At 45.4% G+C, this 13,210-nt stretch overlaps 1 protein-coding gene across 10 annotated transcripts in view; it reads right to left on the bottom strand.

Annotated features, from left to right (window-relative positions):
- Nucleotides 1–295: 295 nt before the first annotated feature.
- LOC119161307 (glutamine--fructose-6-phosphate aminotransferase [isomerizing] 2) overlaps nucleotides 296–13,210 on the bottom strand; it is a 91,223-nt gene continuing 78,308 nt past the window's right edge. For all 10 annotated transcript variants that reach the window (XM_075879527.1, XM_037413707.2, XM_037413710.2 and 7 more), the window contains 2 exons: nucleotides 2,473–2,649; nucleotides 296–898 (listed from right to left, as the gene is read on the bottom strand). In XM_075879527.1, coding sequence (XP_075735642.1) covers nucleotides 854–898; nucleotides 2,473–2,649 — 222 coding nt within the window. In that variant the 3' untranslated portion in view covers nucleotides 296–853. The remainder of the gene's footprint in view (nucleotides 899–2,472; nucleotides 2,650–13,210) is intronic.

The following is a 13,210-nucleotide window of genomic DNA, read 5'->3' as shown; positions in this document are numbered from 1 at the left end:
TTACACGAGTCTCTTACATCCAGTTCATGATCTTGGCAAAAAAACATTCTTGCACTCTGTTCCTTCATATTATAGTAGCAATAGCTGAAAAGCTGGGTATAATATGTTTTCTAGTAATTTAACTTCAGACATTCTGCAGAAAACATTTCAATGCATAATCTTTTTTTTTTTTCAAGTGGGAGAAGAGGCACACCTAATGTAAATTATTGGCAATGACCCTTATTCTGAAAGGCATCTTGTGAAGACAAGGTATGCCATGCCTTTAACAAGAACCAGAATGTGGCAACTAACAGCATAGGCATATATGCAAAGTTTTTATTAAAACAAGTGTAAAGAGATTCATTTACAGTTTTTATATTATAAATGACATGCGACACACATCCTCCAAATCACTGGCTAAAACAAATGCACAACTGCACCGAAACCAGCATATATACAAGAACAAACAAAAATATGAATATATATAAATTTCATTCTGTTCTTGTGGGCATAACTGCAAGAAGCAAGAACTTCGAGTGCATAGCAGATAAAAGCAAGTCTAAGACAGTAAATGAGGAGGCTGAAAATAACAAAAAATGTAAAAATTTTCTTCATACTGTAAAAATGACATAATCTATGAAAGTTGAGAACAGTCTCACAGAAATTTCATTCTAAAACATATAATCGCAGCTGTTGCTCACATTACTCCACTTCTTCGACAAGCACAGTCTTGCTAGTATCAGAATATAAAACTATTTCAAGCTGCACTAACAGCAGATGTGTATAAACTGTATAGTTATATGCATAATTCCATTTTGCTTCATCAAAGGCTATCGCACATGAGCACGGCAGCAAGCAGCACCTCTTGCAGGCGTTACTCCACAGTGACTGACTTTGCAAGGTTCCGAGGGCAGTCCACCTGCAGGAAAAGCAGCGGGACATGTCAAACGGTAACATTCCTAAGAAGGCAAGAAATCATTGTTCAATCCAAGTAGTCTTTTGTTAGGAAACCTTTAATACTCTGCCTTTATATTTCAGAGACAACAGTGTCTCTATATTTGAGAAAGGCTTACTGCTGCTCTGTTGTAGCTCAAATTTTGCAAAAAGACAGCATTTTATGGCCTTCATGTTAGCACCATAACAAATGACATCATTACTCACCTAGATATCAAGAAAAAAAAATATTTAGTTTATCACGAGGCCAGCTGCTTCCAAAGCAGTATTATGGTAAACCCTTTTCTGGCAGCTGCAAAAAACAGCTGTATTGGGAGGGTTGCACTTGTTCTGAAGGAACAAGCAACAAGCAACCAACCTTAATGAACGGCTTTTGGAACAGGGTTGGTGAAAGAAGTTTATGCTAATGCCCTCTTAGCAATGGCTAACTTCTTCATAAATGAAATCAACTTATCACAGGCAAGCAATGGTGTTAAATCCTACGTTAAACCATCTGGAGCTCAAAATGTAATCTTCCTGGAAAATGCACGTAAGGAGCGTATATTAGAATGTTTTTCCTAGGATTTTAAGTGAATTGTACACATTTCTGTTTGTAACGAAGCTTGATGAAAAAATAAGAAGCAAAATGCCAATTCCATAGCACAACAATAAGTCCTAAAATTCTTGCAATGGCATAACTGCTATATCAACACTTCTAGTGATGTCAGTGATTAAACAATTAGGTTGCCTACATTCAACCATTTTTTTTTTCTGTAGCTGCAAAAATAGGTTACATTCCAGAGTTGTGGATTAGGACTGTCGTACGAGACCCTGCAGGACATATCACAGTGTCTCTAACACGAGTCAGAGTAGCAAGAAATCTGGAATTCATGAAGTGAGAAAATTGTTATTTTACTAACAATGTGTTACATTTAAAAGCCTTATTAGAAAACAAAAATTGAAGCCAGCTGTTGATATGTGCCGAGTGAGCTCTTTTTTAGCTTGAAAATTTGAATAAGGGTTGTTGGTGCACAAGAAACTTGAACTCGGAGGCTGAGAATGCATGCCTATGTCTTCAAGCAGAAGTCAATGGGAAATGTCACTAAGCAGAGTACAGACACCAATGCAAGGGCATAACAAAAAAAGCCATGGCCATGACTATTTTGAACCATTTTGTTTCCTGCAACAGACTGATTGATTGATTGATTAATTGATATGTGGGGTTTAACGTCCCAAAACCTCCATATGATTATGAGAGACGCCGTAGTGGAGGGCTCCGGAAATTTCAACCACCTGGGGGTTCTTTAACGTGCAACCAAATCTGAGCACACGGGCCTACAACATTTCTGCCTCCATCAGACATGCAGCCGCCGCAGCCGGGATTCCATCCCGCGACCTGCAGGTCAGCAGCCCATCCTGCAACAGACTTGTTATGTTTTTAGACAAATACATGAATGATTTCTAGGCTCTATATTTTCCAGTCATGCTTTCTACATCAAAAGTCCTATTGTCATAACACAGTTCACAATAATGTAAAATTGTACATGAAGTCACACTTACATTGCAACCTTTGAGCACAGCAATGTGGTAAGACATGAGCTGAAGTGGGATAACAGTCAACACTCCCTGGAGGCAGTCCACCGAGTGTGGCACTTCGAGATACTTGAAGGCCATCTTCTTGGTCTCTTCATCCCCTTTTTCACAAATTATAATGGGCCGTCCATCACGTGCGATAACCTGTGATGTGCACATAAAATCAGCATGAAGCATCACATGACAATGAATTTTGTGCATGTATCAGATAAACACTATACTTTCTACAATATGTATACAGTAGACTCGCAATAATTGAAACTCTGATAATTTGTACTTTCAGTTAATTCAAACAAAATTCTATTTTTCTATTGCCCCTTTATTCATTCAATATACTATTTAAAAGCCTCTTAATTTAAACTCCACTATCTGGTTAATTCATACTTTTTGCTGTTCATACCGAAAGATATCTGCTGCTATCCCACTGCAATTTAAAAAGTTCCATGCTTATATATTTCCAAGTCTACAGATAAAAAATAAGCGCCTCAGAGCTTCAAGGAAAAAGGCTTTGCTAGTAAGTATATGTTGGAAATGAAGCATATGCATGGTAAACCATTATGCTTCTCAACTGGTATGGAGAGCTTTGTGCTGAAGGCACTTTTATCAAAGAAGCAGTTTGAAATTCACAATTTCTTTAAAAGGTCAGATCAGCAGTAAATGGCTGATAATCTTGTAGAACTTACACATCTGATTTCTGTTCATTGCTTGCCATTAGGGTTTAAAAATGCTTGAAAGACCAGTAAGCAACCCCAAGGTCCAAAAATTGTTGTAAAGAGAAATATGTGCACCCTTACTTCGTGAACATGCGGCTGCAAGAATTTTGCGAATACGTGCTATAATTAGGAAGTTAAAGGGGCTAGAACAACGCGTTCAGCTGGTTTCAAAATTTCTCGCAGTCTCGCCACCCTTCTTCAAAGGAAGGGGAAGGCGTGACCCCTCGTCGGGACTCCACCCACTTCAGCAGTGTGACAAGACGTCAGCGATTGACGTCATCGGCAAACTAAATCAGCCCCAACGCACTTCCGCTTGCTGCGATGCATGGTTAATTTCCATTTACCCAGTGCCAATGCTTTTCCACAGCCCAGTTGCTTAATTTGCAGCCGACAACGATTTGCAGCAAAACTGCGTTCCAAAACTTCAACATGAAGATGGCCAAATTTTTGTGGAGTTTGATTTTTTGGGAGCAGACTACCACATTATCTGGGAGCAGACAAATAATGCGCTTAATAGTGGCTGTGCCTATCAATAGGTTGCGCAACAATCTGCTCACTTCTAATGGCAGGGTCAGTGAAGTGTCCCGATTTCGATGCATGGAGCCTATGGGGAGTTTTGCAACTCGAATGATTGAATAGCTTTGTTGTAGCTGTGGGTGGGAACAGGAACAGTCGTTGACTTTACTACTGTTTGTTGAGACCTGGTTTAGACCAATCGACGAGCTGCGTGCTATGTCACGTCGCTGATCGCAGAGTTGTTGTCACTGCGTGTGCAAGGAGATTAGCGAAGCGTAGAAAAGGAGCGCGGAAATCGTTTTTCGAAATGAAGACTGTGCATGGCGCGCAGCTCTGTAATATTCAGAAAACTTGATTGCTGTGGTCTACTCTATGAATTGCCGATCTTGTTTGGGGGGTGTAAAAAAAAAGTGAGCCTGTTGACTGGCCCTTTTAAAAAAAATTTTAGTTTTGATAAAATCGATAGCGCTGCGATCGCCACAAAGTGCGGGTGCGTTCACGTCGGCTCCGGTTTTCTCTAATCTTTTCGCAGTTTTGTTTGTGACTAGCTACTCAAACTTTTCACCAAAGGATTGGTGAAGTTCTCCGGACTCACGGGACATCTTGTTTGCAGGTGGGAGTTTTCGTTTACCAAAAAACCACCCCGTACTGCCCACCCACCACGCCCCTACCGTGTTAAGCCTAGGCGTGCTCGCCGGTCGTCTCGCCTACGACTGCGCCGGCCGCGCCTCGGCGTGTGTCATCTGTATATCTCACCAGCGTGAGCCCGTACCTTCGTCTTCGCTATGAAGATCCAGGTCGCTGGCCAGGATATTTCACTTGAAGACATGACCACTGAGTCTGGCTGGCTCACTGCTCGATCGCGCCGCTCACCATTGGCGCTGACAACTCGACCCCGACCGATGAATCCTCTTAAGACCCAAGTAATAAGCCCCAGTCTCAAGCGAGACAGCGTGTGAAAGCTCAAGTTTTAAAGGCGGGCTGCATGCCCCCGTTTCCTACGAAGGACATCAAGACTGTTATTCGCCCCGAGGGGGCCCTTCATATAGCCAAGGTAGGCAGTCCTGTGGCGACTGCAGCCATTCTCCAAGCAGCCTAGCTTACCGATAACGAAAGCATAAAAGATACCGTCTGCCCTAATATACAACAAAACGTTGTCGTCGGCACACCTGACCCGGACCATACAGACCGGTACGTCCACATTCGTTCTATCCAAGTGAACGGCGTCGCCCACGACGTGAATGCCTACGAACCGCAGCTGAACACACGACCAAAGAGGTCATCCGTAGAATCCCACTGACGGAGACCCCCCAGCAGATCCACAACAATATCGTCACTGCTCGAAACCCGACGGCCCTGGCAGCCAAGCGTATCCACCTCAACTACAACGGTGGTTATCGCCTTTGACGGCCAGGATGTGCCTTATAAGGTCCGCTATGGGCCCACGTTGCTCCTATGTTCGCTCTATTGAAAGCAAGTTGACATTTGCTACCAGTGTGGCCACCTGGGACGCCGCATGGATGTTTGTCCCTACCCAAAGAATAAGATTTGCCGAGGCTGTGGGGCCCGCAACCCTCCGGTCGATCACAACTGTGATCCTAAGTGCTCTCTCTGCGGCGGCCCTCATCTTACTGCTGAAAAAAGCTGTCCTGCTCGTTATAAAACTCCATACGTTATTCGTAAGCGCATTGGGGAACGACGGGCCAACAGCCAAGCTATCAACCAAGACGCCGTTCTCACCACCCTCGACACCAAAGCCAGATCCTATTCCCACAAGCAAAACAAAGAAAGACGATCCCGCTCCAGAACTCCATCTCGGTCCAGGCAACCATGCTCAAGATCCCGGTCCGCATCAGGATCAGGCAGGAAATCTACCAACAATACCAAGGTGAGCTTCGCAGAGACCCTCAAGGGCACCTCGCGAAAGGGTCGTAACGCAAACAACACACAAGCTACCACCCCTCCTCCTTTGCCAGACAACCCAGAAATAGCTCAACTCAAGCGCGAGAACGTGAACCTCCGCGATCTCTTCACCAAACTGACGCAGGGGGTTAAAGCCCTCAAACAAACTCAGATGCCAACTCCTACACCTACCGCTCAGGAAACCTCTACCCATAGTCAGGAGGCATCTTTCACTCCTGCCCCCAAAAGGAGAGCTCTGCAAGATGGAGCCACGAGCCAAGTCTGTTCTGAGGTTAAGGACATGCTCATCGCACTTCAAACGACTATCTATGAGTACTCTCCAACAAGCGCTCGACACCATCCAGCACCTTCCGATGGTCATTGTTCAACGAGTGACGAACTAGTAAAATCATGTTCTTACGCTTTCTAGCCAAGCTGTGCCCGTCTGCGACCCTTCTGGGACGCCGTTGGCGACACCCCTCATTTCCTACAATGGCCCGCACTAAGCAAGGCACCCTTGTTTGGCAGTGGTACTGCCGGGGATTTCACCAAAAACGATCGGTCCTTAATACCTACGTCAACATAGCCGCCCTGATGCTATTCTACTCCAAGAAATGAACAACGCCCCCACCACACACCCCGGTTATCAAACATTCCAAACAGCTCACCCACGTCGTCGAGTTTCCACCCTAGAATGGAGTCGCATCCCGTTATTGAACATGATCTCCATAGCCCTCACATCGAACACCTGTTCCTCGAATTATTTTCCAACCATAAATGGAAAGAATGCATCTTTCTTTTAAATGTTTACAATAGCCCCAAGAACAAAGAAAAGTGTCGATTCCTCACTCTCTTCAAGAAGGCCCTCCATGTTGCTGGAACGCACCCTCTCCTTATCGGCGGCGACTTTAACCTTGCCCATACTGGTTGGGGCTACGTTCGCACGGAAGCTGCATCTCGCAACCTCTGGCAAGATTGCCATGACTTAGGCCTCACGCTTATCACAGATCCATCTTTTTCCACATGCCTTGGTACCTCCAGCACCCGGGACTACTCCAGACCTCACGCTTACCTACCATATCAGCAATGCACATTGGACTAACATCCAACAGGACCTAGGGAGCGACCATTACCTCATCGCTATCTCTTTACCTCATCTCGTCGCTGCGCCTGCCCCCCCTGAAGAGTTCACTATTACCGACTGGAATGCATTTCGTAAGCTACACAGCGGCGCCACCTCAGCGGAGCACATCACCGATATCGACAATTGAACGCAAGCCCTACGCACTGACGTCCAGACAGCCACTCAGGTGATAACCACAGATGCCCCGGCTGAACGCATGGATAGCCGCCTAGCCTACCTTTTGGAGGCTAAGGCCTCTATCGTAGCTCGGTGGAAGGGGCAGCGCCTAAACCGTCACCTCAGATGCAAGATCTCTAAACTCAACACAGCCATAGAGGAGCACTGTCAAATGCTCAGCTGGCAACAATGAACTGAGCTGTGTAACACAATGGATGGGCAACTTCACCGCCCATTCTCGTGGAAACTCTTGAAACACCTACTCGACACTACCAACACCCGCACTTCCGAACAGGTTCGGCTGCAGAAACTCCTTAATACGGAGACCCTTGAGCAAGGCCAGCAAAATGTGCTTGACTATCTCTGCACCAGGTACATCTCCAGGGGACAAGTCAGTCCACACAGCAATTACGTCGGTAACCGCAACCCCACACTAGACGCAGAATTTAGCAAATCCGAAATACATGCTGCCCTCTGCAAGCTAAATGGTCGCTCTGCTCCAGGCCCAGACGGGGTCACAAACAAAACCCTTCGCAATCTAGATGATGAATCCATGTCCCATCTAACTGACTACATCAACGATTGCTAGCGCAATGGCTCCCTTCCGCCTGCTTGGAAAACTGCGAAAGTCATCTTCTAAATTCTAAAGCCCGGCAAACCATCTAGCCTCAACAACCTAAGACCCATTTCCCCCACTTCATGCGTGGGCAAGGTTATGGGACATGCCTTCCTGGCACGCGTCAACACTTACCTCAAAGACAACTCTATGTATCTCAACACCATTACTGGATTTCGACCTCACCTGTCAGCGCAAGACGCTATGCTGCAACTTAAGCACCAAGTTCTAAACCATCGTTCCTGTAACACCAAAGCTATTCTCGAACTCGACCTTAGTCAAGCTTTTGACAACCTTTCCCATGCTGCTATTCTCGAACAAGTTTGTCTCTTCCACCTGGAAGAGCGAGTCTACAAATACATTTGTGAATTCCTCTCCAACCACACGGCCACTCTTTTGGTCAGAGATTTACGATCAGCCCCGATTTCTTTTGGCAGTGTAGGCACCCCGCAAGGGTCAGTCATATCCCCATGCTCTTTAACTTAGTCATGCTTAACCTTGCACAGCAATTACAACAGGTCAACAACATCCACTATACTATCTACGCCGACGACATCACCATCTGGGCGTGTCAAGGTAGTGATGGTCAAGTGGAGACAGCCCTGCAGACGGCGATTGACACGGTTGAGGCCTATCTCCAAAGAACCGGACTGCGCTGTTCACCGACTAAATCGGAGCTGCTTCTTTACAAGCCCATTCAGCAGGGACGTCCCCCGAAACACCTACATTAAAGAACCTGTGACACCATCACCCTTCACCTTCAAGATGGCAGCCCTATCCCGCACATCCCTATTATCCAAGTCCTCGGTCTCACTATATCAGCCAATGACTAACGGCTTGGCTCTCAGCAAGATCTCCGCTCAATCTCGCAACACCTTACATCTTCTCAAACGTATATCCAACCAAAGAAGTGGTTTCAAAGAAGAGAGCCTTCTACGTCTTGTGTAGCCTTTGTCCAGTGTCATATCACCTACGTTGCTGTTTATCTGAACTGGTATCGTGCAGAACAAAACAAGCTCGATAACCTCATACGAAAGGTCTACAAGCAAGCACTTGACCTCCCGCACTACACCAGCACTGAATTTTTCAATCAACTGGGAGTTCACAACAACCTCTCAGAACTCATCGAAGCCCATTAACGCAGTCAGCTAGAACGGCTCGCACTCACTGAAACGGGATACTCTATTCTCTCCCCGCTTGGCTTCACGTATCATCAGCAACAGGGCCCCAAACAATCAATTCCGCATAAAATCCGCAGCTGGATCTACGTGGATCCCATCCCTAGAAACATGAATGCTGAGTACAACAGAGCCCGGCGCCATGCTCGCCCTCGAGCCATCACAAAAGCCCTTGCCCACGAACCTGGCGCCAAATTTGTTGACGCAGCTCAGTATCCTCAAGGCACATGTTTTGTAGCTGTCGCCACACACAATGGAGTCCTACACCGTGCAACCAGCATCACAACTTCCTCTGCCGAGACGGCCGAAGAGGTGGCCATCGCCCTGGCTACTCTAGATCTCACCTGTGACACCATCGTAAGCGACTCTCACTCAGCCGTCAGTAACTACAACAAAGGCCGCATTTCTCCTCAAGCGCTTTGCATCCTCTGCTAGGCACCACACTCCAAAGAAAACATGATCACCCTGACATAGATCCCCGCTCAACGCAGACCCAGTACACCCCCGCCTCCCCAACCTCAACGAGGTCACCCACTCCCTTGCGCAAGGCCTTGTCAACCGTGCTGGAGCTACTGGAGACGAGATGGACACCAGGGACAACCCGACTACCTACAATGATCTGGTTAAGAACTTTTACCTCAGACGCCGAGCCTTTCCCCCACCTCACCCCAAGCTCAACCGGGCACAGGCCACCACTTTGCGTCTATTTCAAACAAACACGTATCCCTTACCTGCCCGCTTTCACCTCATATTCCCAGACGTGTACGCAACCTCCCACTGCCGGTGCTGTGGCACTCACCCGGCTACGCTTCCGCACATGCTGTGGGAGTGCCCGGCACAGTACACACACTAAGGCCATGACCCTTTCGTCGAAGCTCCATGAGGCTCTGCAAAGCCCCGCTCTTTACGACCAAACCTGGGCGACCCAGCACACCCGCGAGGCAGCGTCTAAGCAAACCCATGATGTCCTCTCATAGGAGGCTTAGGCCCGGCCACCTAAACTTGCTGGTTTCTCATAGTAAAGTTTATTCCTCCTCCTCCCAATAAAATCAATGTCTAATCGTAATGTGTTGTGTCACCTCACCCACAGTCATATCTGAGAAGTTCTGATAATTCAAACTTAATTCAAACTTGATAATTCAAACAAAATTCAGAGGTCCCTTCGAGTTTGATGAAATGAGAGTTGACTGTATATACCATCAAAAGTTGACCTAAATGATAAAAAGTTATTTGATCAGTTAACCAGACTTTTATTCCCAATTGATTGATTGATTGATTGATACGTGGGGTTTGATTGATTTGTGGGCTTCACGTCCTAAAAGATATGTGGGGTTTAACGTCCCAAAACCACCATATGATTATGAGAGGCGCCAGAGTGAAGGGCTCCAGAAATGTCAACCTCCTGAGGTTCTTCAATGCGCATCTAAATGTGAGCCCACGGGCCTACAGCATTTGTGCCTCCATAGAAAATGCAGCTGCCGCAGCCGGCATTTGATCCCGTAACCTGCGAGTGAGCAGCCGAGTACTTTAGCCACTAGACCACTGCGACGGGCCAAACTTTTATTCCTATACCTTAGCAAAAAAAGAACCGTTAGTTTTAGCATGCTTTTCCTGGCTTCATGTGGTAACTAGCCAATTTAGGGTTACTGAAGCCTCACAACAAGCGTAAGACTGAGGCAAGGATAATTAGGACGTTCAAGAGGAAAGTAGGTACTCTTTGATCAAAACAGAAAGCTTATTGTGCACCTTTGTTGAAGACAAATTGAACTTCGGGGTTTCACGAGCTGAAATTACTACATCATATAAACCATGCTGTAGCAGAGGCTGCATTAATTATTGGGTTTTTTTACATGCCAAAACCATAATATCATGAGGCACAGTGCAGTGAGGGGACTCCGAATTATTTTGACCACCTGGGGTTATTTAACATAGACACCAAAATTAAGTACACTAATGTTTTTGCATTTTCCCCTTATTGAAAAATGAGTGCTGCAGCCCCAAAATCAAACTCATGTCCTTGAGCTAACAGTGCAACAGCTTTGCTATCAAGTTACCACAGCAAGTAGGTCTTAGTTAAAGACCCAAGTACCATAAAATTGGGCTCAGATTTTCACGGCAGCTTATAATGTAAAAAAAAAAGACCTTCCAGATTTTTGCACTAGCACAACCCATGCTCAAATATTTGAACTATAATTGCAAAACTGGAAACTTGTGCTTAAGGTAGAGGAGATAGACTCATTGACAATGTGCAACAGCTGTATAGCAACGTCAACTGTACCTAAGCAGATGCACAATTAATGGAAGTTTTGTAGTTCTTGTTTACGTGCGTGCATTGTCATATTTGTCCCTCATAGCACAATCAAGAGGCCTAGATGCCAATAAAGTTGAAGATCACTTCATTTTATCATTATGTAATTATGTAGGCATTCATGCCATTGAGACATGGTGCATACGAGGTCTGTTAGAAAAGTATCCCACCTTTTTTTTTTGTGAACACCCGATGAATTTGAAACAAACGCGCTTCCATCAGCCGAAGTTGAACCTTTGTGCGCATGCATCAATTTTTTTTCTGCCTGCCAATAGCGTCAGTCGTTGGGACACAGTGTTTTAGTAAGGTAAAGCGCAGTGCTCTCATCGATTTTTCATTACAAGGAAAATGACGGAGCGAATGCAGCAGCGCTACTGCATCAGATTTCGCCAGAAACTGGGTGACAGCCTAGCGGAAACCATTCGGAAGATCAAGACTGTTTTTGGTGACGAGGCTATGAGCCACACACAGATTAAGGAGTGGTACAACCGGTTTAAAGACCACCGCACATCAGTGGAGAACAAGCCATGCTCCGGTAGGCCATCAACATGCCAAAATGACCAGCTCATTGCCGAAGTGAACGCTGTGGTGATGCGGGACCATCGTGTGACTATCCGAAAAATTGTGAAAAAGGTGGGCATCAGCACTTTCTCTGCACATTACATTATCAACGAATATTTGGACATGAAGAGAGTTGCAGCCAAATTCATGCTGAAACTGCTCACGAAGCAAAAGCAACTTTGTGTGGAAGCCTTACAGGACACGCTGGATTTCACAAGCAGTGACCCTAACTTGATGAACACGATTATCCCTGGTGACGAGTCTTGGGTGCACGAGTACGACCCGTGAACCAAACCCTAGTCATTACAGTGGAAGCATTCTACGTCACCGAAACCAAACAAGGCCTGTTAAGTGCACAGCAACGTCAAAGTGATGCTGAGTGCTTTCTTTCACTCGTGCGGTGTGGTGCACCACGAGTACGCACCACAGGGTCAAACGATCATCAAAGAGTACTACAGGGACGTCTTTCGTCGCCTACATGATGCTGAGCGGCGCAAGAGACCCGAGTTGTGGTTAACAGGAAGTTGGCACATCCATCACGACAGTGCTCCTGCACATTCCTCACACTTAATTCAGACTTTTTTGGCGAAAAGTCAGACTCCTGTAGTTCAACAGGCTCCTTACGCTCCTGATATGAACCCCTGCGACTTCTGGCTGTTTCGCAAACACAAGAGGACGATGAAAGGAGAGCGATTTAAGACAAGGGAGGACATTATGGGTGCAACGACAGCCGAGCTGAAATCCATTCCGAAAAAGGCCTTCCGAGAATGCTTTCAACAATGGCAGCACTGCTGGGAGAAGTGTGTGGAGTCCCAATGGAACCACCTTGAGAGGGCTTAGGTTTCCGACGCTCCAATTATGCCAGATTTTTTTTTTTATTCCACCAAAGGCTGCCTACTTTTCTAACAGACCTTGTACATGGCTTATCAATTTTGTGAGAGCAGGCACATAAGCATAAATTCATTTCACAAGATGCTGTCATGGATAGATTATTCTAATTTCATGTAAGCTGGTGTAGCAGCTAGTGCGTGAGTGGATTCTTGTGCAATGTATAGGAAGAATGTGCTCATGATCTAGATGGTAGAAAATTCTTGAGTACTTGGTTTATGCAGTGAAAATAAACAGACTAGAAGGAATACAAACAATGAGGAATTGCACTATTTACATTGTTATGTCCCTTGTATCTCCATTTAGTTATGCAGCATAATTCCATATATATTTAACATTATCTACTATTATGAATTTAACAATTTCCAAGTTGAGACTACTTAACAAAAATGATCATTTTAGAAGTCAACATCAGAATAAGTTAAAAAACACAATTTGAGTATTAGCGACAGTACTAGAGTAGAGAGAACACACAGATTACAAGTGAATATGCGTGGTTTAATTTTTATTCTACTATGCCAAGACATTCTATGCAAACCATATTTGATACACCACATGCTAACTATGGTTGAGAATTATTATGTTATGTTAGTGTATATTGCAGCTATCTTCAAACGCCAATTCTTTCTCAAAGAACTTGTCGGTGGGCGAGTTGGTGCATCTTAATATAAAAGGTGGAACTTCGCTACCCGATACGCATGTAAAAACCAGACACACACACAA

The sequence above is a fragment of the Rhipicephalus microplus genome, chromosome X, assembly GCF_043290135.1.
Source record: "Rhipicephalus microplus isolate Deutch F79 chromosome X, USDA_Rmic, whole genome shotgun sequence".
Lineage (NCBI taxonomy): Eukaryota > Metazoa > Arthropoda > Arachnida > Ixodida > Ixodidae > Rhipicephalus > Rhipicephalus microplus.
Note: the sequence above shows the minus strand (reverse complement) of the source record. Positions and strands in the feature narration are given on the sequence as shown.